At 38.8% G+C, this 26,920-nt stretch overlaps 1 protein-coding gene across 6 annotated transcripts in view; it reads right to left on the bottom strand.

The window, feature by feature from the left end:
- DENND1A (DENN domain containing 1A) overlaps positions 1 to 26,920 on the bottom strand; it is a 491,959-nt gene that overhangs the window by 322,880 nt on the left and 142,159 nt on the right. For 4 of the 6 annotated variants that reach the window (XM_036261261.1, XM_036261259.1, XM_036261258.1 and 1 more), the window contains exons 4-5: positions 23,639 to 23,688; positions 11,401 to 11,520 (exon numbers count right to left, since the gene is read on the bottom strand). In XM_036261261.1, the coding sequence (XP_036117154.1) occupies positions 11,401 to 11,520; positions 23,639 to 23,688 (170 nt within the window). The remainder of the gene's footprint in view (positions 1 to 11,400; positions 11,521 to 23,638; positions 23,689 to 26,920) is intronic. The other 2 variants (XM_036261264.1, XM_036261263.1) reach the window with 1 other exon arrangement.

Genomic DNA, 26,920 nt, shown 5'->3' with positions numbered 1-26,920 from the left:
TGACCAGGGTCATGTAGACTTATTTATGTACATGCCTATACAATCCACATCTATGACAATGACATGTATATGTTACAACTATCTACCCTTCTATTAATAACTCCCACACTGTGTAATGCTATAAGATGTCAATGACTACCCTACCATGATATTTTGCCTATATTATCTCTAATCCTCACCAAAAAAGTAGATATGAGAAAAGTAAAGGCTCAAAAAGGGCAAATGGAGCATTCAAAAGCACACTTCCACATCAGCAGAACTGGGATCCAAGCACTGTTCTGAGCCCAGATCATGCTCTTTATACTATGCCGCCTTGTAGCTCATTTACCTTTCAGGGGTGATCAACTGTTGTCTTACAACCCCAGGGATGCCTCTTTCTCCAGCAATGCCTCTTCAGACAATGAGACCAGATTAATCTTTGGGGAAGTAAAGAAAGACAGTACCTAGATCTCATGGGCTGTGAGAAGGGAGAAGAACATGTTGCATTGTCTTCTCCAAAACGCAAGGAATAAGGGCAGCAGTGTGGGACACAGGAATGCTCACCCAAGCTGGCAGACAGTAAAATGTCATATTTGCCACTTTGGAAAACAATTTGACATTATTCAATAAAGTTGAAGATATACATACCCTATACATAGCTATCCAGGTTTCCAGGTTTATAACCATTCAAAAAAGTTCATAAAAGCCATAAACTGGAAACAGCCCAAATGGCCACCTACAGTTGAATGCATGAACAAACTGAAACATGATCATATAATATGGAGTTCTATACCGTAAAGAAAACAAATTATAATTATAAGCAACAGCATGGATGAAGTTCAAAAGTTAAGCAAAAATAAATAACAATCCCAAATGGTATAATTCAATTCATGCAGAGTTCAAAACCAGACAAAATTATACCATATTACGTAGGGATACATACATAGGTAAAAAAATTATACTGGGGTGGAAATTTCTTAACTTACATGGCAATTACATGGGTATTTGCTACATAATCACATGTGCATACTTCTGTGTATGTGTGTGCATATATATATATTTATATATTTATATATATACACACGCGCGCGCGTATATGCATGTGTCTATAATTAAACTTAATGTACTTTTCTGCTAACAGGTTATATTTCACAATTTACCAAAAGACAGGCACAGGATGATAATGAAACATTTACAGAGTAGACACAATACAAAGAACTTTATCAAGCACTCATTGTTTACTTAATTTTTCAAACAATATTCTGAATTAGTGTTATCCTTAATTTACCATTGAAATACTGAAACAAACAAGAATGATGGACAAATGGAACCTTATTATAAATCTAATTTTAAGAAGATTTTAAAAATTAAATATAGCACCAATGTTTTTCCCATTACAACACAAGTACTGAATCTGAGGAAAGGACAAGTTCAATGAATCCCACTATATGAAACTACCTCTTCAAATAAAAGATCTAGAATTCTAATCCCTGGAGAATTTTAATAAAGACTAAAAAAGATATAAAAACAAGTACTGTTTCCAATGGTCAGGAAAAAATAAATATCTTTACTTAATGAGGATGATCAATATTTAGCATATTTTCATATACTAATAAAAAAGAAAAAGTACAAACATAAATGTCTCTATAATTGGCATCCAAAGTTACTATTTTTTTTTTTAACAGAGTTAACAGTAAAAATCCTAGTTCAGCAGAAAGCTGGACACTAACAAATATACTTTCTTTAGAGCCTTTTAAGTTGGAGTTGTTTTAGTTTACGGTAGCTTTTGTTTTTTATCCCCAAAAAAACATCTCACTTTCCTATGGGACTAGAATTTTTTTTTTTTTAAAATAAAAGGAAACCAGTCATTAAGAGCTCATGCAAAAAACTACAGGACACTGAATTTCACCCAACTTCTTTTTCCACACTTTTAAATAAGTTTTTTTAAGATGTCAAGATTTTAGAGCCCAGCATTTTTTGCTGTATTTTGGGCTCATTAATACACATAAAGAGCTAGTTAAAATACCAAGACTGAATAAATGAACAATGGGACAATTAACCCCATATACAAAGCTCCACCTACTTTACTTCAAAGACATCTGAAATATAATGGATTAAAAACCATAAATGATGCCTCTCAGAATTAATTTTGTAATAAATATTGTTTTGTATTATAGATAAGGGATTAAAAATCTCCATGGGGCAGTCTAACATTTGTGAATTGGGTTAAAGGACAACAACTGCCCTTGGTTTTGCTGAATGTTTCTGGTACTTTCATGTTCTATGAATGGGAAATAAAAACCTATTCAATTTCCATTGTACACTATAATGCAGAATTTAATTTTATCTACAATGTTTAAAAAAAATCCCTAAATTTCTACATAAATTTTTACGATATGAATAATTTTTTATTCAGAATGTAAAATACTAAAAAAATCAAAATTTATATTGCTATTTAACTTGAAAAGTATTTCCTTTATGCTATATCATTTTTTTTTTTTGCAATTTCCAACATAACTCATGGTAATAAGAAGGATTACTTACTTTGAAGAGTAAATGTACAAAGTGAAATATGGAAAAATAAAGTAAACTAAGTACATTATTTACCACTTCATGTAACTATAACTTTTGCTACTATTTCCATCCTTTTATGTTCAATGTTTTCAGAAGTTAATAACTATTCTTTATTTTCAAGAATCGGGCAATAGCACATAAGTTGAGATAAAAAGCAGTTGAAGGGGTTTTTAAACAAAAATACCAAAGTAATTGGCTGAATGACAAATTCACTACAACAAATGCATTTTTTTAAAAGAACGTAAGTCTTAGCAAGAAATAATTTTCCAGGTTACCAAGAGCTTCTTCCCTCATAAATCAGACTCACACAAATGAATTATACAGTCAAAAACATTCCTCAGGAAAGAATATTTAATGATATGTAAAGATGCTTATAATATAGTATATGAAAAAGCCAGATATAAAACTATACCTACACCAGGATCCCAATTCAAGGAAGGACACACCACTAGTCATTATCAGAGTCGTGGGATGACAGATTACTTTTCTTAGTCTTCTGTAGTTTCCTAAATTCCTCTAATCAGGAAGTACATCTCCATAATCTCAAAATTTAACATCTGAAAAATAAGTGGCTCATAATTGATTATTAGAGCTGTGGGCACTTCAAACTTCAGGTGGCATAATGATTTTCATGCTGGATGCAAAGAGGCACACACTATCATCTCAGTCTTCAGGAGCACTTCTCGATGAGGGAAAAATGTTAGGTTTCCTACTGCTTCTAAAACTGATCACTGGAAGAGTCAGACAACCTAAATTCAGACTCCCTTTTGTATTCATAAATCTATCTTGCTCTTAAGAGTGTAGCTCAGATCCAAAGGGCAATTTTAGGTGTGAAGCATATTGAGTTATTTTCCTTTCTACCTCCTGCCCAGTGAAAAGCAAAGATAAGGCTCAAATAAATCCTTCTGTTGGTTGTTGCTGTTGTAGGAAAGTGGTTTGCTTGCAGGGAGGTCCAAGAAAAATTGTTGACACTCAAATTCACCCAAAAAGCACCAACTGTTCTCTCCTATAGAATGTTTTTCCATCTCCCCAAAGGGTCCCTCATATGGAATTCTTAATACTCTTTCTTTCAGAAGGCAGGCTCATTTTTACTAGTTTTCCACTCAACACACCCTGCATCAGATTTAAACAAAACTGATCATTTTCTTTACTCTATAATCATATGGCTAAATTGTTCACATAGACTGCAGTGACGCTGGCCAAGAAGGAATGTGACTCCTTGGTGCTAAATGAGGTTATTGAGTCTTGAAACACCTTAGTCCCAGGTGGTCTTGGGCTTATTCTCCAGAGTTGGAAGAATCATGGCTATATCCTGGACAAAAGTCTGCACTGGGGTGTCAGAAGACTGCTATTAACCAGCTAAAGAACTAAGGATAAAACTTTCCTTTTTCAGGTATCATTTTCATCATTTACAAAATAAGGATGGGCTGTGGTATATTATTTCTAAGAGCCCTTTGAGCTCTCATCTGAGATTACTGTGCAATGACAAACTAAATAACTAAATACATATGAAAAGATGAACAAACTTTTGAAACTTGTAAAAGTTGCTTTGGTGACAAGAAAAGAAAATTCGAAGTTGTGAATTAGAACCACAAGAAAGTTACTGAAAATAAGCCCAAATCACTTGAGAAGAGGAGCTTTGGGTTGGATGTTTTGGGTTCCAAACCAAGTTCCTTCAATTCTTTCTAGTGAGATCTTGGGCAAGTCACTGTCTCTCTCTGTCTCAATCCCTTTTTCTCTACAATGGAGATAATTCATAAGGTTGTAGTAAGAATAAATGAGAAGTATGTAAACCACCTAGCATATGGTAATTCCCCTCTTCCCTTCCACATCCTCTGTAGTGAGCTGTCCTAAGTTAGTCTATCCCTCTGCAGAATGGTGTAACAGTAGCCATCAACAGCAGTTATTAGAGGTAATAAGATGAGTGAGGTATGGGGAAAACAAAACACAAAAGTGTACTCTTGGGGTTCCTAAGGTACGTTCATTTTGTTGCCCTGTACTAAGTAAGCTTCATGAGCATAAAGACAAGGAAAGCTCTGCTTTCAAACAAAATGAAAGAATACCATGTCTCCTTGTAATGTCCAACTCATTCAGTCTCAAAATGAAAATTTTCTTTCTTGGAGTTTCAAACCCACCACCTTGAGCTCAGGTTGCTTTGAGGGAAGGCTGAGCCAGGCTGGTTTCCCTGGAAAAGGACCAGGAGGAGACAAGATGCTTCCTCCTACAGTGACAGCCCCGCACTGGCTGCTGGTGCAGAACACACACCTGTATTTCCAACTGTCCGGCTTCCCAGCCCTCAACAAGCAGGCCACTACGACAGTGAGGGCAATTCCATTTATTTCCCTTCCTCCTCTTCAAAGGTGATTTTCTTTAAACAGTACAGCTTGTTACTATTGTTGAGTTGTGACTCCCCAGAGGATCATACGTTTCTAAGCATGAAGGCATCTGTGTGACAATAAAACATGCAACATATCCCAATCACTTCATTTTTGTTTTAATTAAGGGAAAAAGATGTTATAACCTCCCAAAAGTGATGTTTCTGATGAGCACATCAACCCACCTCATGAAAGCCTTTCAAAATACTGAGGATCTCAAAAAGGGCTCTAGGCCTGGTAAAGCAGAGCCTCCACAGGCCCTACCCCATGCGTCCAACAGAAGTTGTGTGCCAGGACCCACAATGAGTGGAATTATAATCTACCACAGCAGTCGGGCCTTCTTCCAGCAGACTATCCAGAAAACAACATTGTACCCATTGTACTTTTAAGAGGAGAAATTAAAAAGAAATCAAACAGCTCCAGAAAAACTGAAACACTCGAAAACCAGAGGAAACTCTTCTGTTAAATAGTATGAAAGATCCAGGTTTCCCAAATGGCATTTAAGGCATTGGGAAGAAAAGCTGATTTCTCCCAAAGGAGCCCCAGCTTTGATGCCCAAACTATCCTCAAACATCAGGCTGTGCATTTTTGTATAGCAGGGTACCCTCAGGTGAGACAACTATAAATAGCTTAAAACAAGAAAAGGAGATTCCATCTGTTTCTGGAATATTTCAGCAGCACCTGCTTTCAAGGTAAAAATCTGGGAGCTGTCCCCACAGCCTTCCTTCCCAACTGCCTTCCCCATCCCCCATACACTTATTTTAAACTAAAGCAGATAACACACAATCCAAAAGGGCTTCTGCCACCACACCTGCCTAAGGAAAGAGTCCTTTGATTTTTCTCCTGAACTATATGTTTTAAAAGTACTAGAACAGTTAGACAGAGAAGCCAAAGTTTTAAAAACCAGACTCATTACTTCTAGCTTCTTTTTCTGGATGAGAACTGAGCTTTTCTGATTTTATAGTAGAAATGAGTACAATGCAGATGAAAAAGATGCAATAGTTCTTCCTGCCATTAAGTTAGAAAGTATTCCAGAAGGAAAATCATTCTTACTTACAATTAATGTTTAAACACAAGCCCATATGCTAACTTGCATGGGAAGAAGGACAATAACTCTTCAACAAGGGCCCAGGAACATATTTCATCAAGTTATAGTTTAAAAACAAAACCAAAAGAAAAAACAACAACCCTGAAGTTGGGGCTTGAAAATTCCAACCTAAGTCAAGGTGCTACCCCACCCCCCAGAGTGATGTGCAGCACCCCTTCTAATAATAACGGGAAAACCCCAAGCACATGTAAATGGCAATTACACATACAAAAAACTACTTTACCCTTGGTCTACCAACATCAATACTTCTAATGTCTGCCCCAAACCACCCGATGGCACTCCATTTTCTATGGGGGAATCCAGAATCTTGAGCATGTCTTTCACAATCCGGCCCCAGGACTTTTATGGCATCATCTCTTGCTACTGCCCTCTCATCAAAACCTCATCATTCGTTCATCTTGCTCTACCTTTCATTCCTCTGGGCCTTGCACACCAGTTCTCCCCACCTCAAGAGTCTTCCAGCTATTTTCCTCCAGGCAAGCCCCCACTGATTCTGTTAGACCCAGTTTAACTGGAAACTGTCAGCAACACTTTCCCTGATTCTCCAAGCCAGAGATGGGCACTGCTTAATCTGTGATCACACAGAACCTTGCACATACATATTTTTTTCAAATAGCACTTACCACATTATATTTTAATTAATTGTTTACAAAGTCCCTTCCCAAAGATAGAGTGGCTCCTAAAACAGTAAGGGTAGAAGTGAAATGGGAGGTGGGTATCAAAATCAAAGGTGGCCTGGGAATAGTGTATTCAATTTTAAATTTGGTAAAGGAGCCCAGCTGATGTGGCTCAGTGGATTGAGTGTTGTCATCCCATGGTCTGAGAGGTCCCAGTTCGAGTCCTAGTCAGGACATGCATAGGTTGTGGGCTTGATTCCCAGTAGAGGGCATGCAGGAGACAGCCAATCAATGTTTCACTCTCACATCAATGTTTCTATCTATCCCTTCCTTTTTCTCTCTAAAAAAAAAAAACAATACAAGCATATTTTCAAAAATAATAAATAAATTTGGTAAAGGAAAAAAGTATATATTGTTTTCAGTTTGTAATACCAAGTTCAGAAAGTTTAGCTCATCAAAATTTTGGATGAATATGATATCTGAAAGGTTCTCATCATATAGGGAGCTCGGACTAGCTTTTTTTGTCTATTTTAAGGGATGCTGAGGTAAATAAAGGCCAAAGACCAAGTGTTATGCATTGCTCATTCTTACATACACTAGGTATTAAGATACTAACTGAATAAAAATTTTAAATGTTAAACAAAATTCTTAGATACTGTCTTGATGAAATAAGCTTATTTTAGGAAATAAGCGTCCCAAAATGTATTCTAGTTTCTGAATTGTTTTATTTGGGTATAAAGATAGTCACTCAAGTTTTTTTCAAGAGCTTAAACAAGATCTGTATACAAAAGGGAAAAAAATGTAGAACACAAATATTTTTAAAGTTCCTTTATAAAGAGTAAAGACATTATTATATGACATATCTCCCATAATCCACTGTGCCCCACCCCAACAACATGGTTATGGTTTTGAATTCTTATGCTTCTGATGGGTATGTGTTATTTAGGAAAACCAGAAGCCACAAAAAAGTTTTGGTTCTAGGTCTCTTTGTTTTATATTTTAAATATTTCAGAGGTAATGCTTATATCACATCAGATGCAGATGGTGCTGTCTGGAAATACTAAAATACACTCTCACATTCCTGGGTTTATAATGAAGAACAACTAACTTAATCCATAGCTACTGTTCTCCTAGCTGGTGTTTTCAATCTAGTATCAAGCACCATCCAGCAACTACTTAAGTAGTGCTATGACTAATTTTAAGGAAAATTAAAATGCTTTAATAAAATAACTAGTTAATCATGGAAGACAATATGCATTTGACTTTATGTACCATGGTATTTGTGTTAATGAGCCTTGTTCATACTCCAGTACAACTACATTTTTAATACATTTCACATGTATCTTTAAACAAAACAGATAAAATTTCCCAGCCTTCATGGAACTTAAATTCTAGTGGGAGGAACAGACAATGCCCTTAACAATGAACTTCCTAAGTTAATATAGAGAGAATATCTAAGAAGCCTGGCCAGGTGGCTCAGTTGATTGAAGCATCATCCCATACACCAAAAGGTTGTGGGTTTGATTCCTAGTCAGGGCACTTACCAGAGGCAACCAATCGGTGTTTCTTTCTCACATCAATGATTCTCCCTCCCTCTCTCTCTCTCTCTCAAATTGATAAACATATCCTCAAATAAGGGCAAAAAACAAAAAACCTTTCACAGTAAAATTAAGTTTAAACTTGCAATACTGATGGTCTAGTCCTTTATGGACATAAGGCCTGTCACTGGATCATCACTGTGAAAGTCAACAGTTCTCCTCTCACAATTAATATGAAATAAGTTTAATATGAACCATGCTTCTGCGAATAACTATTTTTCCTATTTTCTCTTTAAACTAGCGTCCCATGAGGTCTTTCCTCTAACTCTGAGCTTTCAGTGCCCTGTTCTTCCATTTGAATAGAATGCATCTCCCAGTCTCTAAAAACCATGCATACATTATCTTGGTGAAGCATTACACTAGGGGCTGGAGATACAAAGTTGCTTAACACACAATTTTTACCCCTAAAGAGTTAATTGTGCAATAGGAGCAGGACAAAGGATGACCAAGGCTTATGAATGTGTAACTGAAGTATGCAAAGCATCTGGGTGCACCCTGAGGAGGCAATGGTTACCTCTGCCTGGAGAAGGCTGCTCGGAGTGCCTGTGCCCAGTCTGGGGGAGAATGGGTAAATGCATGAAGGCAGAAAGGTCCAATGGCTCATATGTACCAGGAAGAACATGTGCTTGGGAGAGCAGTCAGGGAGGAAGAGATCCTAAGAAGCTAGGATCAGTGGAGACTATATATGCACAGACACCATCACTGAGAGCTACACCCCTCATGAGAAGACATGGAAAGCAAGAGTAGAGGTTGCTTATAAGCAGGCTTGAACTAGAGCACTAGGCACACTAAGAAGAATGGTGACTGGACCTTAAGGCATAGGTTAACTTAAAGGAAAGCACCTGAAAAAGGCAAGGAGAACAAGAAACAACAGAGGACAATGCTAGTAATATAAACCAGACACAAACCATGTTTGTGCTTTCTTGGCAGACCTCTCCACTCTCCACTGGACATGTTACCAACCAGTCATCCAGGATTAACAGTAGACTCTTCCATTCAACTCACCCCAGCAACGTTCCCAAACCAAGCACAGGGAAAGTGCCACTGTGTGTGCCCTTTATATGTGCACAAGCTAGATGAGCTGAAGTGAGACTTCGCCCCAAACCATGGTAAATACCCATGAAATGCATATCCCAGAATTCATATAGTACTCTTTGTCACCGCGGTCACTATTCTCTGGCACTGGAATAGTAATAATAAGAAGACACTACACCATGGGGTCCTTCTATGTATTTTATCTAGTATACTGTAGTGTGGTCCTCCATCTCCCCTGCTAGTCTTGGGAACTCCTCAAGGGCAGGGACTAGCTAATAGTAGGCACTCAATTAAGGGCTAATAAACAAATGAAAGAATTAACCCACCAAAAATTTTCCATAGTTCCAAGCTCGTATAACAGATAGAAAATACACCAACTACTGCTATTTTTCATTTTAAATGACAACAGCATGAAGACTATTCAACAAGCTTCTCACAAACATGAAGTCTATGACCCTCCATATAGACACACAGTCAAATGCTAGAATCAGAGAAGAGCAATTCTTCAATTTAAAATTTTAAATAAACAGTTTTCCACTTGCAGAAATTTGTTGAGTGAATGTGATAGTGCCAGGTCAGAGTCATCTCCCCACTCCCCAACACACACACACACACACACACACACACACACACACACACATCTTGCAAGGAAGAAACACCATAACTCAAAATATACAGGGAAAAAAACCTTTCTGCAAAACTTCAAGAACTTGGTTTAAACACTAATATCTCCTAAATGACTACATAAATATGCAGTGTCCTGTTCTGAAATATAACATTAGGTAAAAATTGAAGAGAAATTTTTGTTTAAAAAGAAAAAAAGAAAACCAGCATTACTAAATCACAAAGTAAATAATAATTTATTTCCATCAGAGTCGAGTACTCTGGGCAGCAATCCTTGGGCCTGGGCTACTGAGGCATGCTTGAGAACAGCTGTACACATTCACTCTCACAAAGTAGCTGATTGTACTTCCTTTGTAAAGTCTGTCCACACTTACCCTCTGGTGCCCCAATTGCAGATGCTATGCTTAGTGAAGAAAAGAGTTAATTTTGTTGGTTAAAAATAATAACCTTTGTGTAGAGAAACACACAAGTAGCAGTCGGGACTGAGCTACGAGCAAAGGCACGCCACCAGTCAGCCCTCTCCCCTCATGATGTGAGCGGGTATGTGCTTGAGGGGCACGGGGTCTTTTCTTGGTGAGGAGGAGAAGAAAGTGCAGAGACGAATACACCAGAGAACTGCTCTTTCTGGAATTCATAGAGGGTCTGGTCTTTTATCCCCAAGACTGGGGACCCGGGTTCTGTCAGGGGCGCCTCCCCGCTGTCCTGCCCTGGGCTGCTCCACATGAGCAGAGAGAGACAGGAGGCAGGCCCCTCTGACACCTACTTAACCGAGGCAGATGGAGAGGAGAGTGTGTGGATGCCTTTACTTCCCCCTCAGGAGGCGCCCAGCGGGAGCCCACAGAGCCAGCAGCTCCACAGTCAGATTTCCACACATCCTCCCACCACAGAACATGCTTTACCACTCGGGCAGGAGGAAACAGAGCATTAAGCAAGTGTGGCTCTGGTGGATGAAGGGGTTTTAGAAGACCTAAAGAAGCCTTCTTACAGGATTCGGCCCTTTCTTCCAACCTCTCCAGAGGTAGCCCAGCTGGGAAACAGTCACTCACTCATTGACCCAAAGGGGGCAAGGGTGTTACTCTGAGGAGGACACAATCAGTGTCTGCAAGACGTCCTGAGCCGCAGACACATACTTTATTAATAATCTTACGTACACAAAATGTCCAAGGGAAAGCCTACCAGGCTAACTCTGACAGCTCCAGATAACAGCAGGAGGACTGAAGCCGTGCTGGCTCTCTGGCTTCCACACACTCCACAGAAGCTATGGTCCCTTTCCCACCCCAGGGATGTGATACAAATAAATAAATACAATTATCTGCAGAACTTAAAGTGAAAGGACAACACTGTCAAGTCCTTCTCCCCAAGTGCAGTGACTTGTGGGAAACAGATAGGAAAATAAAAAGAACAGCTGGAAATTTTAATTACAGAAGAACAACGCAAAAGCTGACATTGTTTCACAGAACTAGCCAATAGCCAAAGCCCTTCTCCCTTACCTTAAGATACAGAAGCAGCTCTTAGCTCCTGAAGATAAGCGGCAGAACCCGAATCTCTGTTTGCTGTCAATGTCAGTGAGCACGAAAGTGAAGTTCTGGCCAACTTGGCTAACTGTGAGGCTGCGGCAAAGACAGAACAAAGGGGAAAATGAATGTGCAGCAAGTTTCTTGATAAAGTATCTAATCGTGACAAGTCATTGAACCTGTAACATTTCCTCTCTCAGTGGAACTCTTTATAAATGAACTGAAAATTTACACACTTCAAGGGAACAGATTGTGAGCTAGTAAAAAAAAAGGGGGGGGGCAGCAAGCAGCACATTCTGGTGACCACCGCATTGGAACTACTACCATACCTTCTTCTATTTACTGCATTCAAGCAGGTAGCACTCTAATCATCCCATCAAATTCTGAAAGGTGCATTCTATTAACCTCATTTTATAGATGAGAAAATAAAATGTTTTAAAATCCACTTTTAAAAATAATTTACCAGTTAGCTTGGATTCCTCTTTAAAAATTTAAGTATTTCAAATTCTAATACATAAATTTATGCTAACATAATATTTTAGAATTTGACAATGAATTTTTCAAAGGAACTTATTAACTTATATTGTAGTTTACATGTTGCATTTTACAAAATATACTCAAATTAATAATAGATTCTCTCACCTATAATTTACTTTATAAGTTGTCAGTGGAATAAAAAACATTATGGTTCACCAGACCTTTACCAAAGTTAGACTTTTTGAGTATTTGGATATGATATAAATTAAGTTTTCAAATATGGATAGCCTTCCTTTCGAAAACTCCCATATAAGCTGCATAAGAAAATTAAAGAAGTTTTCAAGGCATCCCAGCATAAAAGGTCAGTGGACCCTACCTGGTCATATGTAAGAAAACAATTCCATCCCTTGGAAAGTGGTTAAAGAGTACAAGAAAATAATTCGGAAAGAAAAGAAAATGTTCCACTCTCCTTTTTTTAACTAGGAAGGTGAACGAAAACAAGGTGGCAATTTAAAAGCAACGTGGTAATAAAACAGGTGTAAGTAATGTTATCCCTCCACCTTACACAAGCCAGGAGAAGGAACACATTTCTATAAAAGTTATAGAGCTGTCAAGGGGACACCAAATGCTACCCTCTTATGGCTGTTATGTTTTATCTATAAAGCTTGGATACTGTGTTACTATGGTGATTTAATTCTATGTTTTAAAGGGGGATTATATGATTAATTTTAACAAGGTTGGGAACTGAAGATGTGTGAGAAACAGGATTCTAGCTCACATAATTAAAGTGATTGGGGAAAAGTGTGGGCCTCGTTGGAGGAGGAGAAAAACCTGTATTATTAAAATATTTAAAGCAACAGGTCAGGATGGTTCTAAGATGAATAGGGTCATGCTTTTGCGAAATACTATTATGTGATTATACAAAATATGACTGTTCATTATTTTAACTCAGGGTTTGATTTCACTTCTACAGTGTTTAAAATAAAGCTTCCTAGAAGAAAAGGATATTGACAGGGCTGAATGAAAAGAAAATACCCAGGAGCTCTAGGAAAAGGACATAGAACAAATACAACTTGGTTGGTAGTTGAGTGTCATTAATTTCTCTATTATCTTTTCATTAACATTAAAAATGCTGAAAATGCTTTTAGCTACCTCATAGGCTCAAAGAAAGATTCATTACTCATTTACTTGGTTCAAATCCCAACTCAATCACTTGCTAACTGAGCCTTAATTTAGCAAGTTACTTGACCTCCAAGCACCTCAGTTTCTTCATGTGGAATAACAACAAGAAACTACCACCAAAGGATGTTTGGGAAACAAGTGAATAAGCATTTAGTATAAAGGCCAGTCTATAGTAAGAATAATTAATAAAAGAGATGTACGCTGTTAGGTTACCATCTGAATGAAAACTAAAATTCATATTAAAATCATGCATTTGCTTAGAATCTTCCTGACTCAGCTTGTAATACTTGTGAGTGGAGAAAGGACAGCTGCCTTTCTTTCTCTCTCGTCTGCTGCACCTTTTCAGTAAAGGTTAGTCCTCTGGATGACCAAATGAGCTGTTCATGCTCGCATTATTAAAGTGAACAAGATCCGTCTGGCCGGAGTGGCTCAGTTGGCTGGAGCATCATCCAGTTGGATTCCTGGTCAGGGCACATACCTGGGTTGTGGGTTCAATTCCCAGTTGAGGAACATATGGAAGGCAACCAATCAATGTTTCTCTGTTACCTCTCTCGCTCTTTGTCTTTCTCTCTCTCTCCTCAGATGAAGATAAAAAAAAACAAAAACAAGTAAATGAAATTCTTTTTGGGGTGCCACAGCTTAGAAGTGGGCACTTATTCTCAGTCGAGTCACCTTTTTAAATTCCTAGGGTGAAGTACAAGTAATTAAAAGCCCCAAACCATTAAACTCAAAAATATTTTTTCCTTGGACAATTTCCAATAAACTAAAAGTCAAGCAAGGGCAGTCAAACAGAGGTTAACTTGAAGGGTTCTGAATCTCCAAGGAATGTGTCATTCCCCCTATGAGACTACTCACTTTTTCCCCATAAAAATGACTTTGAGAAAGGCCGCAGTTTTTGTGTTTCCCTCTAGGCTCAGAATCCATACCTTTTCAACAGGAATCAGATTTCATGATAGTTAAAAGTGGGAGGAATCGAAGAAGCCATCTTATCCAAGACTCGTTTCGTAGCTGGGAAAACTAAGGCTCAGGGTTATTTTGTGGGGTTTTTTGTTTTATTTTGTTTTTTACAAAGTAATTAGTACTAGAGCAAAAATCCAAGCCCACTTCTGCTTCAAAGTCCTTTCCATTCTGCCTCACTGCACTAAATACAATGAAAACCCTCCCCCAGAAGCTTTCAACTCAGTTGAAGGAATTCAGTTCCATGAGAAAGTCAGCCTACACTTCCCACTAAGCAAGAGAAACCAAATTTGAGTATTTCCAGAACTAAGTCCAGGAGACAGGGCCAAGACCACCCCTAGCAGTGCTTCCCATGCCTAGGTGAATATGAAAAAGAAGGGAGAAAAGCAATGACTATTTGAACCATGACCTTGAACCTTCATGCTGCCTTGTAAATGTCTGTCAGCCATTCAAGGCTCCTCCAGCATTTTGCTTAACCTTGAAGTTGTTTGTAGTTTCAGTATATAAATGGCATGAAGCATGTGGATGGGACGGTTTGATTTCAATTTTTCAGTGAGAAATGGGGTTTTCCATATCAGCCTCACCTTAAGTTTAGTTTGTCATCTTACACACTGAGCAACTAACTACTGCACTGGGCACTGGAACAAATACTGGATATACAACACCGCATCCTGCTGTGGCGCTTCCTGTCTAGTTGCAGGGGAGTAATAAATAAGTGTACAAAGCACACAGCCTATCACAGCGTTGCATGAAACCAAAGAAGGAACAAAGACAGAAGACAGAAGAGAAGGAAAGGCCCTACTGGGATAATGTGGTCAGAGACAGCTTTTCAATGATGACAACAATACCGACCTGAAGGATGAACTGAGAGGCCACTCCAGAAGCAGGGGACTGGGTGTTTCTGGCAGAGAAAGAGCTGCACACAGATTCTGGGGCTGGAAAGAGCTAGGCATCTTCAAGGAACTAAAAGGACACCAGCACCACTAATGCAGAGGAGACAAGGGAAAGTGGTATGATAGGAAGTTGCTACACAAATACGTGTCAGATGATGCAGAGAGCCTCTTAGATCACGGTAAAGAATTAGAATTGTTTTTGTAAAGGCAAGAGAAAGCCACTAAGTGGTTTTAATCAACAGAATAACAGTCTAGTCTACAAATTTTTTTTTCTTTATTGATTTTTAGAGAAAGGGAGGGAGAGGGAGAGAGAGAGAGAAACATTGATGTGAGAACATCGATTGGCCATCTCCTGCCTGCCCCCCACTGGGACTTTGAACCTGGGCATGTGCCCTGACCAGGAATCAAACCTGTGACCTCTTGGTGCATGGGTCAACGTTGAACCACTAAGCCACGCCGGCCGGGTTAGTCGACAGTTGTTAAATGTTGATCTAAGTATGATGTGGAGAACAGTTTGGAAGAAGGCAGAAGTACAGCAGAGAAAATAATTAGGAGGCTAATGCAGTAATCTGGATGAGACTGGATGGTGGTGTTTCTGTTCGTTTTTATCCTCACCCGAGGACATTTTTTGCATTTATCTTCAGATAGAGTGGGAGGGAGAGATGGAGGAAGAGAGAGAGAGAAACATCAATATGAGAGAGACACACTGACTGGCTGCCATCCGCATGACCCCAACCGGGGCCGGGGATGAACCGCAACCGAGGTTCGTGCTCCTAGTGGGAACCAAACCCGGGACTCTCTGGTCCATGGGCCGACGCTCTAACCACTAAGCAAAACCGGCCAGAGCAGTGGTGTATCTAATGTAGGGAGAATGGAGACGGATATGGCTGAACAGTTCCAAGTTATAGCTCGCAGGTTTATATGACAAGTTTGGGGGGGGGGGCTAAAAGCTAGGGAGTTAAAAAGCAGCATATTACCATTTAATGACAGAAAACTAACAAGTTTGGAGGGAGATGTGAGAGTTCCGTTTGGGATGTTAAGTCTGAGAAACCTGTAAAACATCTACACAGAAATGTCAAGTAGGTAGTTGAACATACTACTTAGGAAATCAGAGGAAAAGTTTAGATTGGAGCTATAAATGTGGAAGTCATGTACACAGAGATAGCATTTAATGCCATGGTAAAGAATGAGGTCACTTAGGGAGAGCATTCATGGAAACAAAAGAGGACACAGGACTAAGTTACAGAAGCACCAATTTAGAGGATGGGTAGAGAAGAGGCCATCAAAGAAGAAAAAAAAGAAAGAAATAGACCACCCAGGCAGAACAAGCAGAAGGGAGAAGTCAACTGTCCTGATGCATCAAGATGTTAAGAGAAAAAAATGCCGACTGAATTGAGTAGTATGGAGGTTTCATGTGACCTTGGTAAGAAAAGCTCTAGTTTAATGATAGAAGCAGAAGACAGACTGAAGAGAGCTGAGGAATAAGATGAAGTATGTGAATAACTCTGCCAGGAGGTGGAGAATCAGGCAGTAACTGAATGGAAAGTAAGGGGCAAAGATGGGTCTTCTTTTTAGGGTGGAGGAATACCAGAACTTATTTATGAGCTGTTGGGAATGATTCAATAGAGGCAGAGATTTATGGTGAAGGAGAGAGAAGATGAAACAGTAAGGTCTGGAATTTAGAATCCTATATATGCTACTCACTTGCTATGTGAGCAAAGGCAAATTACTGTACCTCTCTGAGCCTCATCTGTAAAATGGGAATAATGATACTTTGCAGAGTAGTTGAGGATTAGAAATAATGTATACAGCCCTGGCCGGTTTGGTTCAGCGGTTAGAGCATCCGCCTGCGATCCGGAGAGACCCGGGTTCGGTTCCCGCTAAGGGCATGTACCTCGGTTGCAGTTTGTCCCCGGCCCTGGTTGGTCGTGCGGGTGGCAGCCACTCTATGTGTCCCTTTCACATCGATGTTTCCCTGTCTCTCTCTCTTCCTCTCTCTCCCTCCCACTCTATCTGTGCAAAAAATGGAAAAATGCCCTCGGGTCAGGATTAAAAACAAACAAAAAAAAAGAAATAATGTATACAAAGTAACTGGCATATGGTAGGTACCTAATGAAAATAATTCTTGTTGTTATGAAATTATAAAATTTCAAGATGGAACTGAAACACTTTGCCATCCTCTCTTATAGGTTAATAACAATGACTTGTTGAGCCATCTACTACAAGGCACCCCTAATAGCTGCCTCTCCTTTTCTTCAGTGCATATGGAGTGTCAGGCAGGAATCAAGTTTTATCAGCTAGCATAGCTCCCAACCTTCAGTTACATGAGCCTCAAACCTTCTTTCCATAAACACACCTTTCCTCTACCTAAGACTCACATTCCCTGCTCAAAGATCTAAGCGGCAAAAATGACACTAACCCAAAATGTCTGGGGACCAAAAATAAGTCACACACTGACAGATAGAGGGCAATATCTATCTGCTTCAGAAACATACCAGATTATTCTAAGAAAGAACAGAGATCTCTCTGCCCTGGTCGGTTTGGCACGTCAGCCCGCAAGCCAAAGAGTCTCGGGTTCAATTCTGGTCAAGAACATGTGCCTTGGTTGCAGTTTGGTGCCTGGCCCTGGTTGGGGTCAGGAGGCAACCAACTGATGTGTCTCTCTCACACGTAAATGTTTCTCTCTCATGTAAATGTTTCTCTCTCTCTCCACTCTGTCTGAAGATAAATGGCAAAAAAGTATCCTCGGGTGAGGATTAAAAAAAAGAACAGAGACCTCTCTACACCCTCTTCTACAGGAGCCTGATAAAGTAACAATGAATCCTAAACTGGAGAATCAAAAGGTATCAGAACCAGAAGGAGCAGCAGAGATCTAACCTAATTCCCTCATTTGATCCATAAAGAAATTGAGGCCCTCGCCCTGACTGTTTTGGCTCAGCAGTTAGAGCGTCAGCCTACGGTCCAAAGAGACCCGAGTTCGGTTTCCGCTAAGGGCACGTACCTTGGTTGCAGTTTGTCCCCGGCCCTGGTTGGTCGTGCGGGTGGCAGCCACTCGATGTGTCCCTTTCACATCAATGTTTCTCTCTCTCTCTCTCTCTACCCCCTGCTCTTCCCACCCCCCATGCCACCCCCCGAGAGCAGGGTGAATGCATACAGGTGGGAACAAGAGGAAAGGTTTGGGTAGATATATACTAATGCTCCAATCATGTGCCATAGTTTCATTTTCTGCATGGATTTCATATTCTTTAGTTATCTATATTTTCTCCTTTTCTACAATAAATATGTATTGCTTTTGAAATAAATGTTTTAGTCTGTTTGGTTACTTCATTGTGTGATGGATCTAATGGTGGCAGTATGACATGGTAGAAAAGTACAGTGGAACTGGAAATCAGATACATGTGGGTTCCAAAAGCAGCTCTACCACCTTCTACTCATGGGACCTTGGGCGAATTACTGGACCTGTCTGAGCTTCTGTGTTCTCATATGTGGAATGACAATAGTGGTAACCTTGCAAAATGTATACCTTTTAGTGCAGGAAGAGAACACAGCACACACAATGCCTGGCACATAACAGATACATAATAAAATTGTACACAGCATTCGAACCATATTTGCATTTTGGTTGCGTCCTAAATCACGAAACTATACCTCTGCCCCTGAAAAGATTATGTCAGTTCATTTCATGCTTGTGTCACTGTGTTACTGTGTGTGCCAGTATAATTTATAGGGTAAATGCATGGTAGCTAACTTTCTGGGTTCTGAAAGAGGATAAACACAAACGTGGAAGATCAGCTTTTCCATCATCCAGGGATTGAGCACTTACACTAACTGAAGCTGGTTGCCAGCTACCAAGTACAAGCAAGGAACACTGCAACATGAATTACTATACAAATCCTTTACTTTTTTTTTTTTATCCTCACCCCAGGACATTTTTCCATTTTTTGTTCAGATAGAGTGGGAGGGGGGAGAGAGGAACAGAGAGAGAGAGAAACATCGATGTGAAAGGAACACATCGAGTGGCTGCCACCCGCACGACCGACCAGGGCCGGGGACAAACTGCAACCGAGGTATATGCCCTTAGCGGGAACCGAACCCGGGTCTCTCTGGACCGCAGGCTGACGCTCTTACCGCTGAGTCAAACTGGCCAGGGCAAATCTTTTACTTATTTTTTTATGCTTTCATCAACAACAATAAGGGTTTGAGAGTGAACAGGGATCTCAACACCATCATTTCACTAGTCTTCTCCACCAAGACCTTCAAGTATATTATAGGGGAGCGATAACTCGGGATTGAACAAGAGGATCTGCTTCTTTCCCAGCTCTGTAATTACATGGTGATAACCATAAGCAAGTCATTCCACCTCTGCAGATCTTGGCTTCCCTTCTGTAAGATGGGATGTTTGAACCAAATGAATGTCAGCTTTAAAATCCTGTGGTCTCATTCTCACACATTTTCAAGGCCTCCTGTAGCCAGAGCCCAAGCTATCACAGTACACGTCACCCTCTCCCCAGAAGGCTCCATCTGCTCTGGCTGAACAATCTTTAGGCTCACTCATGGTTGCTCCTCTGCTTTGCTCTTCAGCACATATGGGGTGTTAGGCTCTCCCTTCCACTTATCCTTCTTGCCATCCTTGCAGACTCAACACAAGTCTCCCTCACTATGAGAGATTTTCTCTGACCACCTCAGTCTTCCCTGACTGTACTATCCTTCTGGATAGATGCTGCCCAATGTGTCTTTCTAATGCTTCCTGAAATGGACTGAGAAGCACGTGGAGGGCAGAGCTCCAAGTCTGATACCATTTCCTTATCACCCAACATAATGCTACACATTCAGAACCTTCCTCTGCTCTTCTGTAAAAGAGATATCACCATCACCTATCTCCTAGAGTTGCTAGAAAGAATAAATGAGGTTAAATGTGAAAAATGTGCAGCACGTTGACTAGAATCAATTAGGAACTCAAATACTAATGCCTTTCCTTTCCTCTCTCTCTCTTTCTTTCTTTATATATATTTACTTCTATTGACTGGTCTTCCCACAAGGTGTTCTACTGGAAAATGTATTCATTTGGGAGATGAACATCTAGGTTATGCTAGCCGCCTGAGAGGATCTTGGGCAAGTCACAATTTCTCTACAGTTTAGATTTTTTTCAAATGAAGATAAACAGCACTTGTTCTCATCTCTTATGATCAGAGGATAAAATGAGATGATACATGAGAAAGCACTTTCTTTTGAAGAGCTACTGGCATTATTATTTTTCATAAGTTTTAGTTTCAGAAAGAAAAATCTTCAAACAACACAAGAGACAGCAAGATGTCAGTGTTAACAGGTGATTTGATGATGACTGTGAAAATTCCACTCTTGATATAGACTAGAAATGTCAAAAAGTTGTATTACTGTTCCTTGGGGTAGAAAAGCACAGATACCAAAAAGATTAGGAAGCTTTCTTTTTTGAACATAATCACCTGGGGCATTACTCATCTCCCATGCTGACATTTTCGATGTCAAACAATATCATAAATATATCTAGGGGCTTTGTGGGCTTCAGAATCTGGGTATATCCATCTGTCAGTGTTAACTGCAAACTAATAAAAAATATAGGACATTAAAATCTTTGTATTTATTGTAAATAAACTTCATTATTATTCTCTTCTGTATTAAAGTATGCCAAGGTTAGAAGTAGGGAAAGAGAAGATAAAAAATATGCTCTCTGCCCTGGCCAGTTTGGTTCAGTGGTTACAGCATCGGCCCGCAGACCAATGGGTCGCGGGTTCGATTCTGGTCAAGGGCACGTACTTCAGTTGCAGTTTGTCCTCGGCCTGGATTGGGGTCATTCAGGAGGCAACCAGTCAATGTGCCCCTCTCATGTCCATGTTTCTCTCTCCCTCCCTCCCACTCTATCTGAAGATAAAAGGGGCGGGGGTAGAAAAAAATATGCTCTCCAAAATAAAGTGGGTTTTGTATCAATAAAAGTTATCAACACAAGAAAGAACCATTATATCCGGCAAAGATTGCAAGGATTAAAATATATCCATAAAAGGACAGTTGTGTCCCAAATTGTTTTGTGAAAAAATATGAGAATCATATTTTTGAGTGATTCAAATATGAGTAATTTGAAGAGAAGCATATTAGAAGAAAAATATTTTTCTAACAACAACAAAAAAAAGGCATCAGACACTGGTGACAAAAAATTGTAGAACTATAATTTAAGGACCTGTTGTTCCTCCATTTCAGAATGTAGTCACCAGACAGGTAGGTAAGTAGCTGTGTGGTGTGGTGTGAGGGTGAGAGGGTGAGAGAGAGAAAAGGGGGGAGGGAAAGAGAAGTGTACATGCACACACTGCACAATGGGGGAGATTAAGCTCATTGCAAATTTCTTATAATATTAGTTTACAAAGTCAATTAAGGAATACCTATCTAAATCAGATCATCACTCTAACAAGAAATTATGTAAAAATGTATTTCTTATTTTTCTTTGTTAAACACCTAACCACATTTTTAAAACATTTAAGCTTTGTTAATTTGTATAAATATGCCCTTGCCATACTTTGTTATACATTTTATAAGTAACTGGAGATTTCATGCATCGCTACTTCATACATATAAATGTGAAGTTTGCCTTAAACATCTCTAAACAGAACCTTGCTTGCTATTTTTAGAAGGAATAGGATAAAGAAGAGATAAGAGGACTCTCATTACAAAGACTGACCCTCTTAAAATTAAGGCTATTCTGTTTTGAGCATCAACCTGCTAATAAAACAGCCCTGGTACCAGGGTTTAAAAAGGCCTGAGTCTGGAAATACTACAATGGTTGATTGGCTTTAAAAAATAACATGTTAGAACCAGGGAAAACAGTGATTATAAGTGGTTGGCAACATTCCAGAGCTGCTTTTTAGTACTCTTTTTGCTTCTTAGTATTTTTTTAAACTCCTTTGGCTACCAGTTCTCATCTCATACCATTTTTAGGTTTATGCCAAATAAATCAGGACACTGCTACTACAAAGTACAGAAAAGAGCCAAGCAGCATACTACCCATGCACATTCAGTCCCCCAAATCTTTCAGGCCTGCCTTGTTTGGCTACAGTAAAACACATGATAGGACCTTCCTGAAGACAGGCACAGTTTATAGCTTTCTTGGAACATATTATGGCACTTATTACTTACAATGTTCTTTCCTAAATCCTCTCAATCACTAAAAGTGAAATTTTTAAGATGTAACATTTGTACAGTCTCATACTTCAATTTTCCATTAAGAGAAAAACACAAACAGCAATCAAGTTGACAAGTGATAGCAAAAAAAAAAAATTGCTTAAACTGTAATGAACACACAATAGAAATTTCTTGACAATAAGACTGAGATAATTGTTTTGTCATTGTATTAATTTGTATAGATATGTTGTTAATAAATTATAGTTTTATCAGAGGAAAACACTCTTCTAAAATTGTTTTTAAAATAAGCCATTTAAAAAGAAGGCCATTAACTATGGCTCATTTTCTTAAAAACCCTTAGACCATTTTAATTATCTGTGAGTTCTAATATTTATACCTCTCCAAGAAATAGTTTATCATAATGAAAATACTAAAGAAATGTTTAGATAATTTTTTACTTTTTTTAGTCTAAAAATCTATAGGAAATGCATATTTCCTTAGAGATACCATTTTAAGCCATCTAAACAAAATGCAAGATTCTATTTAGCAGCATACCATTCAAATAGCAGAACATATGTAAAAAAGGAGGGCCTAGCCCTGGCCAGTTTGGCTCAGCGGTTAGAGCGTTGGCCTGTGGTCCAGAGAGACCCACGTTCAGTTCCCGCTAAGGGCACATACCTCGGTTGCAGTTTGTCCCCGGCCCTGGTTGGGTCGTGCGGGAGGCAGCCACTCGATGTGTCCCTTTCATGTCGATATTTATCTCTCTCCCTCTCTCTCCTCCCACTCTATCTGAACAAAAAAATGGAAAAATGTCCTCAGGTGAGGATAAAATTAAAAAAAAAAAAAGAAGGACTATGCTGATTTAAGTTTTTTTTATGCTCACCCGAGGACATTTTTTTTTTTTTTTTTTTGGCATTTATCCTCAGACAGAGTGGGAGGGAGAGAGGGGGAAGAGAGAGAGAGAAACATAGATGTGAGAGAGACACATCAACTGGCTGCCACCCACACAACCCCAACCAGGGCCAGGGACAAACTGCAACCGAGGTACATGCCCTTAGAGGGAACCGAACCCGGGCCTCTCTGGTCCGCGAGCTGACACTCTAACGGCTGAGCAAAACCGGCCAGGGCCTGATTTAAATTTTAAGTTGAAGTCTAGGAAAAACAGTCTATATAATACTCATAAGGCCAGTGAGTTGCATAATATTAATTCATTACTTGATAAAGTCAAATATATTCATATTTAAATAAAAATTAAATAGCACTGGATTTTAAAAATCCAACCATTCTTAATCATGGTTTGAGTCTGATAACCAAAATCAAAAATTTAATGTTGTGCAAACTACATCTCACAAACTAACCAATGCAAAGCTCTAAGCTTTAAACTTTTTGACAATGTCAATAAAATCCCCAGGAAAGGAGACTACTGCAACTCTCTTTGGAACATAGGCATTTTAAATCATGGTTAAGCAGACAGAATGTTAAGAATGGTATGGTTTTTATTTTCCATAGCAGGTTTATTGACGCTTTTTTTCTAGTAAAGTTTGAAAATCTGACACTACCTGTCCACATAGAAGGGGAAACAAAACTTGGTCAAAGTCTGTAGAACTTCCTGTGGAGAGAAAGAGAGATAATTTATACATCTAATGGGACCAATAAATCTAACATTAACCATGGTACACAATCTAGCAACTTTACCCTAAAGAAAGAGGAGACAGATGAAGAAATATGGGCTTTATCAATTACATGGGAGGAGTACCAGGCAGTCAATCATGAGAAATAATAAACATGATCAAACTTCATTAAAAATGAAAAATTAATCAAGAATCACACATGGGCAAGCAGCAGGAGCCATGCAGGAAAGCTCTGAAGGGAGGGAGGCGGTTGGGTTGCTGAGTGTTAACACCCCTCCAGGGACCATCTCCAGCCTGACCATATGGATCAGAGTGAATAACACCGAGCCACATGGGTTTGGCCTGGCAGGGCCGCTGTTGCTGGCACCGTTTTTGCCTGTTACCTAGGAACAGAGGGGGCTGGGATTAGACAACGCTTCTCAACATCAATAGGCCAAAGCACAAGCAGAACAGAAAGCCAACTTAAAGATAATTGTCCCTGAACATTGTCAACTACATTTTTTTAGAGTGTAAAACTTTATTTTCTTACTTTATAAAGAAGTTGTGATTTCTGGCATAAATTTCTTTGTAACCAAACTGTAACAATTTTATGTACTATTTTTAGTTAAATGTCATCATAATTGGACATGCTTACCTGCTTGTAATTTGTGAAAATCCAAAGCAAACTACCAGTTTAAATATATCTTTTAACAAATATGTACATAAAACCAAGCATGTTATTCAAGGGAAGTATACAAAAAGGAAACAAAAAGCTGAGCAACATTTCAAAGACTTAATCACAAAAGAGAAGGTTCCTACATTAAGAAAAGCACACTACTGTATGAGATACAATACTCAGTGGGGTGTGACTTTTCCCAATGGTTACACTTTATGTATATAGCATCTATACACATAACTAAACATATAAACAAGTAATCAATTATTACTTCCTTTGTAGAATTTTCTCTAGCTTGCCTTAATTTAACTGCAGATTTAGACAGCCCACAGTTGGTGCTTAAATTCACAGACCAATGTTATAAATTTTAAAAAAGTATTTCTTTCATGCATTTGATTTGCTTTTTAACTATTCAAAATCCCAACTTCAAGACATTTTTCAGTCATTGAGAAGCTGGTTCAAATTAAAACAAACTTGCCCACTGCAAATCCTAATCCAAGTGATAAAGTAAAGATCAGTTTACAAATGTAGTGCTTTTCTAACCAATAATAATGAATTATCAATGCTAACTGGATTGATGCTTCTCGCTCCATTTATTTTTAAAACCAGTTCTATCATTCAAGAAATAAACCACATCAATCTAATAACCCACTCAATGAAGCAGAAAGCACACTGACTTGCTCTGCCAGAGCATATCCCGCCTACATAACTCAATTGAGCATATCCTATTTTTTAATATCTTGGACTGGTACTATATACATCACAGCACTGTTAAGGCATGTCATGAAATACTAAAGAAATAGGAAACAAACAAATGAAAAAGGTGGAAAGGATATCTCAGCATATTCTAAGAGACATTGTTAATACATCAGTTAATTTCATAATGTGACAGTCAAACGTCCTTATATATTGTTTTAAACTCATATTTAAATAAATGGCAATTGCTAATAAAGATTCAGAAGAATAAGAGCAATTTCTCAGTGCATAATGTTATTATCAGACAAATATTGAAAAAGAGTCATATAAAACATTCATTTTAATGTCTGCAGATTTTATTATAAAATATACTATAAACCACATACACAAAACACACGTGACTTATATGACAAAAATAATTCCTTACACATTTCCTTTCACTTCAGGTTTCAAACACCACAGAACATCTCTTGACTTCAGTATATGCACCAAGCATGCTTTAAAACTCAGTACTAATGCTCCCTCATTGCCAAGATCAGCTACAAAGACAGTTATCCTTTACTCCTCAAAAGTTACAGGTACAGAAGTGCTTCTCTACTCTATGCTGGAGCTGAGCTGCCAAAAGGCCTCAAGATTTTTAAAAGAAAGGACCCCCATGGCTACAAGAAAGCATTGTGCTCTACAGCAGAGTCAAAGGAATCTAATATGCCCAAGTTATTACTCACTACAATATAGAAACTACTTGCCACTTTCTAATGTCAAGAGTAATAACTAACCGTGAACTTGTCTGTCAGATAATATTAGAACAAATATCAAAATACCAAATGTAGACTGAGTATAAACCACCTCCCAAGAGCTTTCCTTTTTACCCAAGAAAGCAGTGATAAGTCTAATTAAGCAATAGTGCAGGGGGAGGGGAGGAAGGCAGGGAATATAGGCAAATGTAGGCACATGTTTGTGCATTACAATATGTTTCTTCATGTTTGTGATATTACAAGAGCTTGATATTCCAATTTAAGTCAAACAAGACTGTAGTGTGCTGTCAGAGGAGAAAACAAAAATGAGCATCTACTCTGTATTAGACATATTCACACATTACCTCAATCAAAACTGAAAAATCTACTCCTTGGTTTTTAGGAAGGGAAGACAAGAAGAAAGAGAAAAAAACAAGCAATGTTTCTTGTAAATAAAAACTGCTGAAATGAACAAATTTTCTTCATACTGATGTTTTCTCTATATTTAAACATTTAACTAGTTTATCCTCTTTTCCCAAAAACACAATTACTTGAATATGAAAAGTAACACTCGCCAAAAGAGGGGACTTTAATACCCTGATTTACACATATTTTGAGCATTATATTCATAGCTGAGTGTCCTTCAGCATTACTTTACTGGGAGAGCAGTCATTAACCAGTTGTTCCAACCCCTCTTTCTCTTTAGAACCTGTGTCTTTGGCTAGGGAATTTTCTTTGCAGATGGTAATTTTCTTGTTTTCTCCCCCCTTTCTCTTGCCTACACAAGCTCTTTCAGAGGACATCAACTACAGCTACATAAATCGGATCTTCGAGATGCAGTACAGCTGATGAAATGTAAATGACCTCATTTCTAAGGCAGGGGGTGGGGAGGATTGTGCCAGCTCTCCAGATCAATTCCCAAGTTTATATTTTCACAAATCTTTTTATGTACAGTTTGATTTTTTAACATTTTAATGAGCAAAAAAGTGAATCTATAGTAGCCAGTCACCACAGTTAAAGTGCAGGGCATGAACTAGATCCCAGGAGGGAACCAGTCCACCATGTCACCACTGGCTTTAGGACATTCGCCACCTGGTTCCATGTCCCCAGGTTCCAACTCTTTTC

This window comes from Molossus molossus, unplaced genomic scaffold (assembly GCF_014108415.1).
Source record: "Molossus molossus isolate mMolMol1 unplaced genomic scaffold, mMolMol1.p scaffold_m16_p_14, whole genome shotgun sequence".
Lineage (NCBI taxonomy): Eukaryota > Metazoa > Chordata > Mammalia > Chiroptera > Molossidae > Molossus > Molossus molossus.
This window is presented reverse-complemented; position numbering and strand designations above follow the sequence as displayed.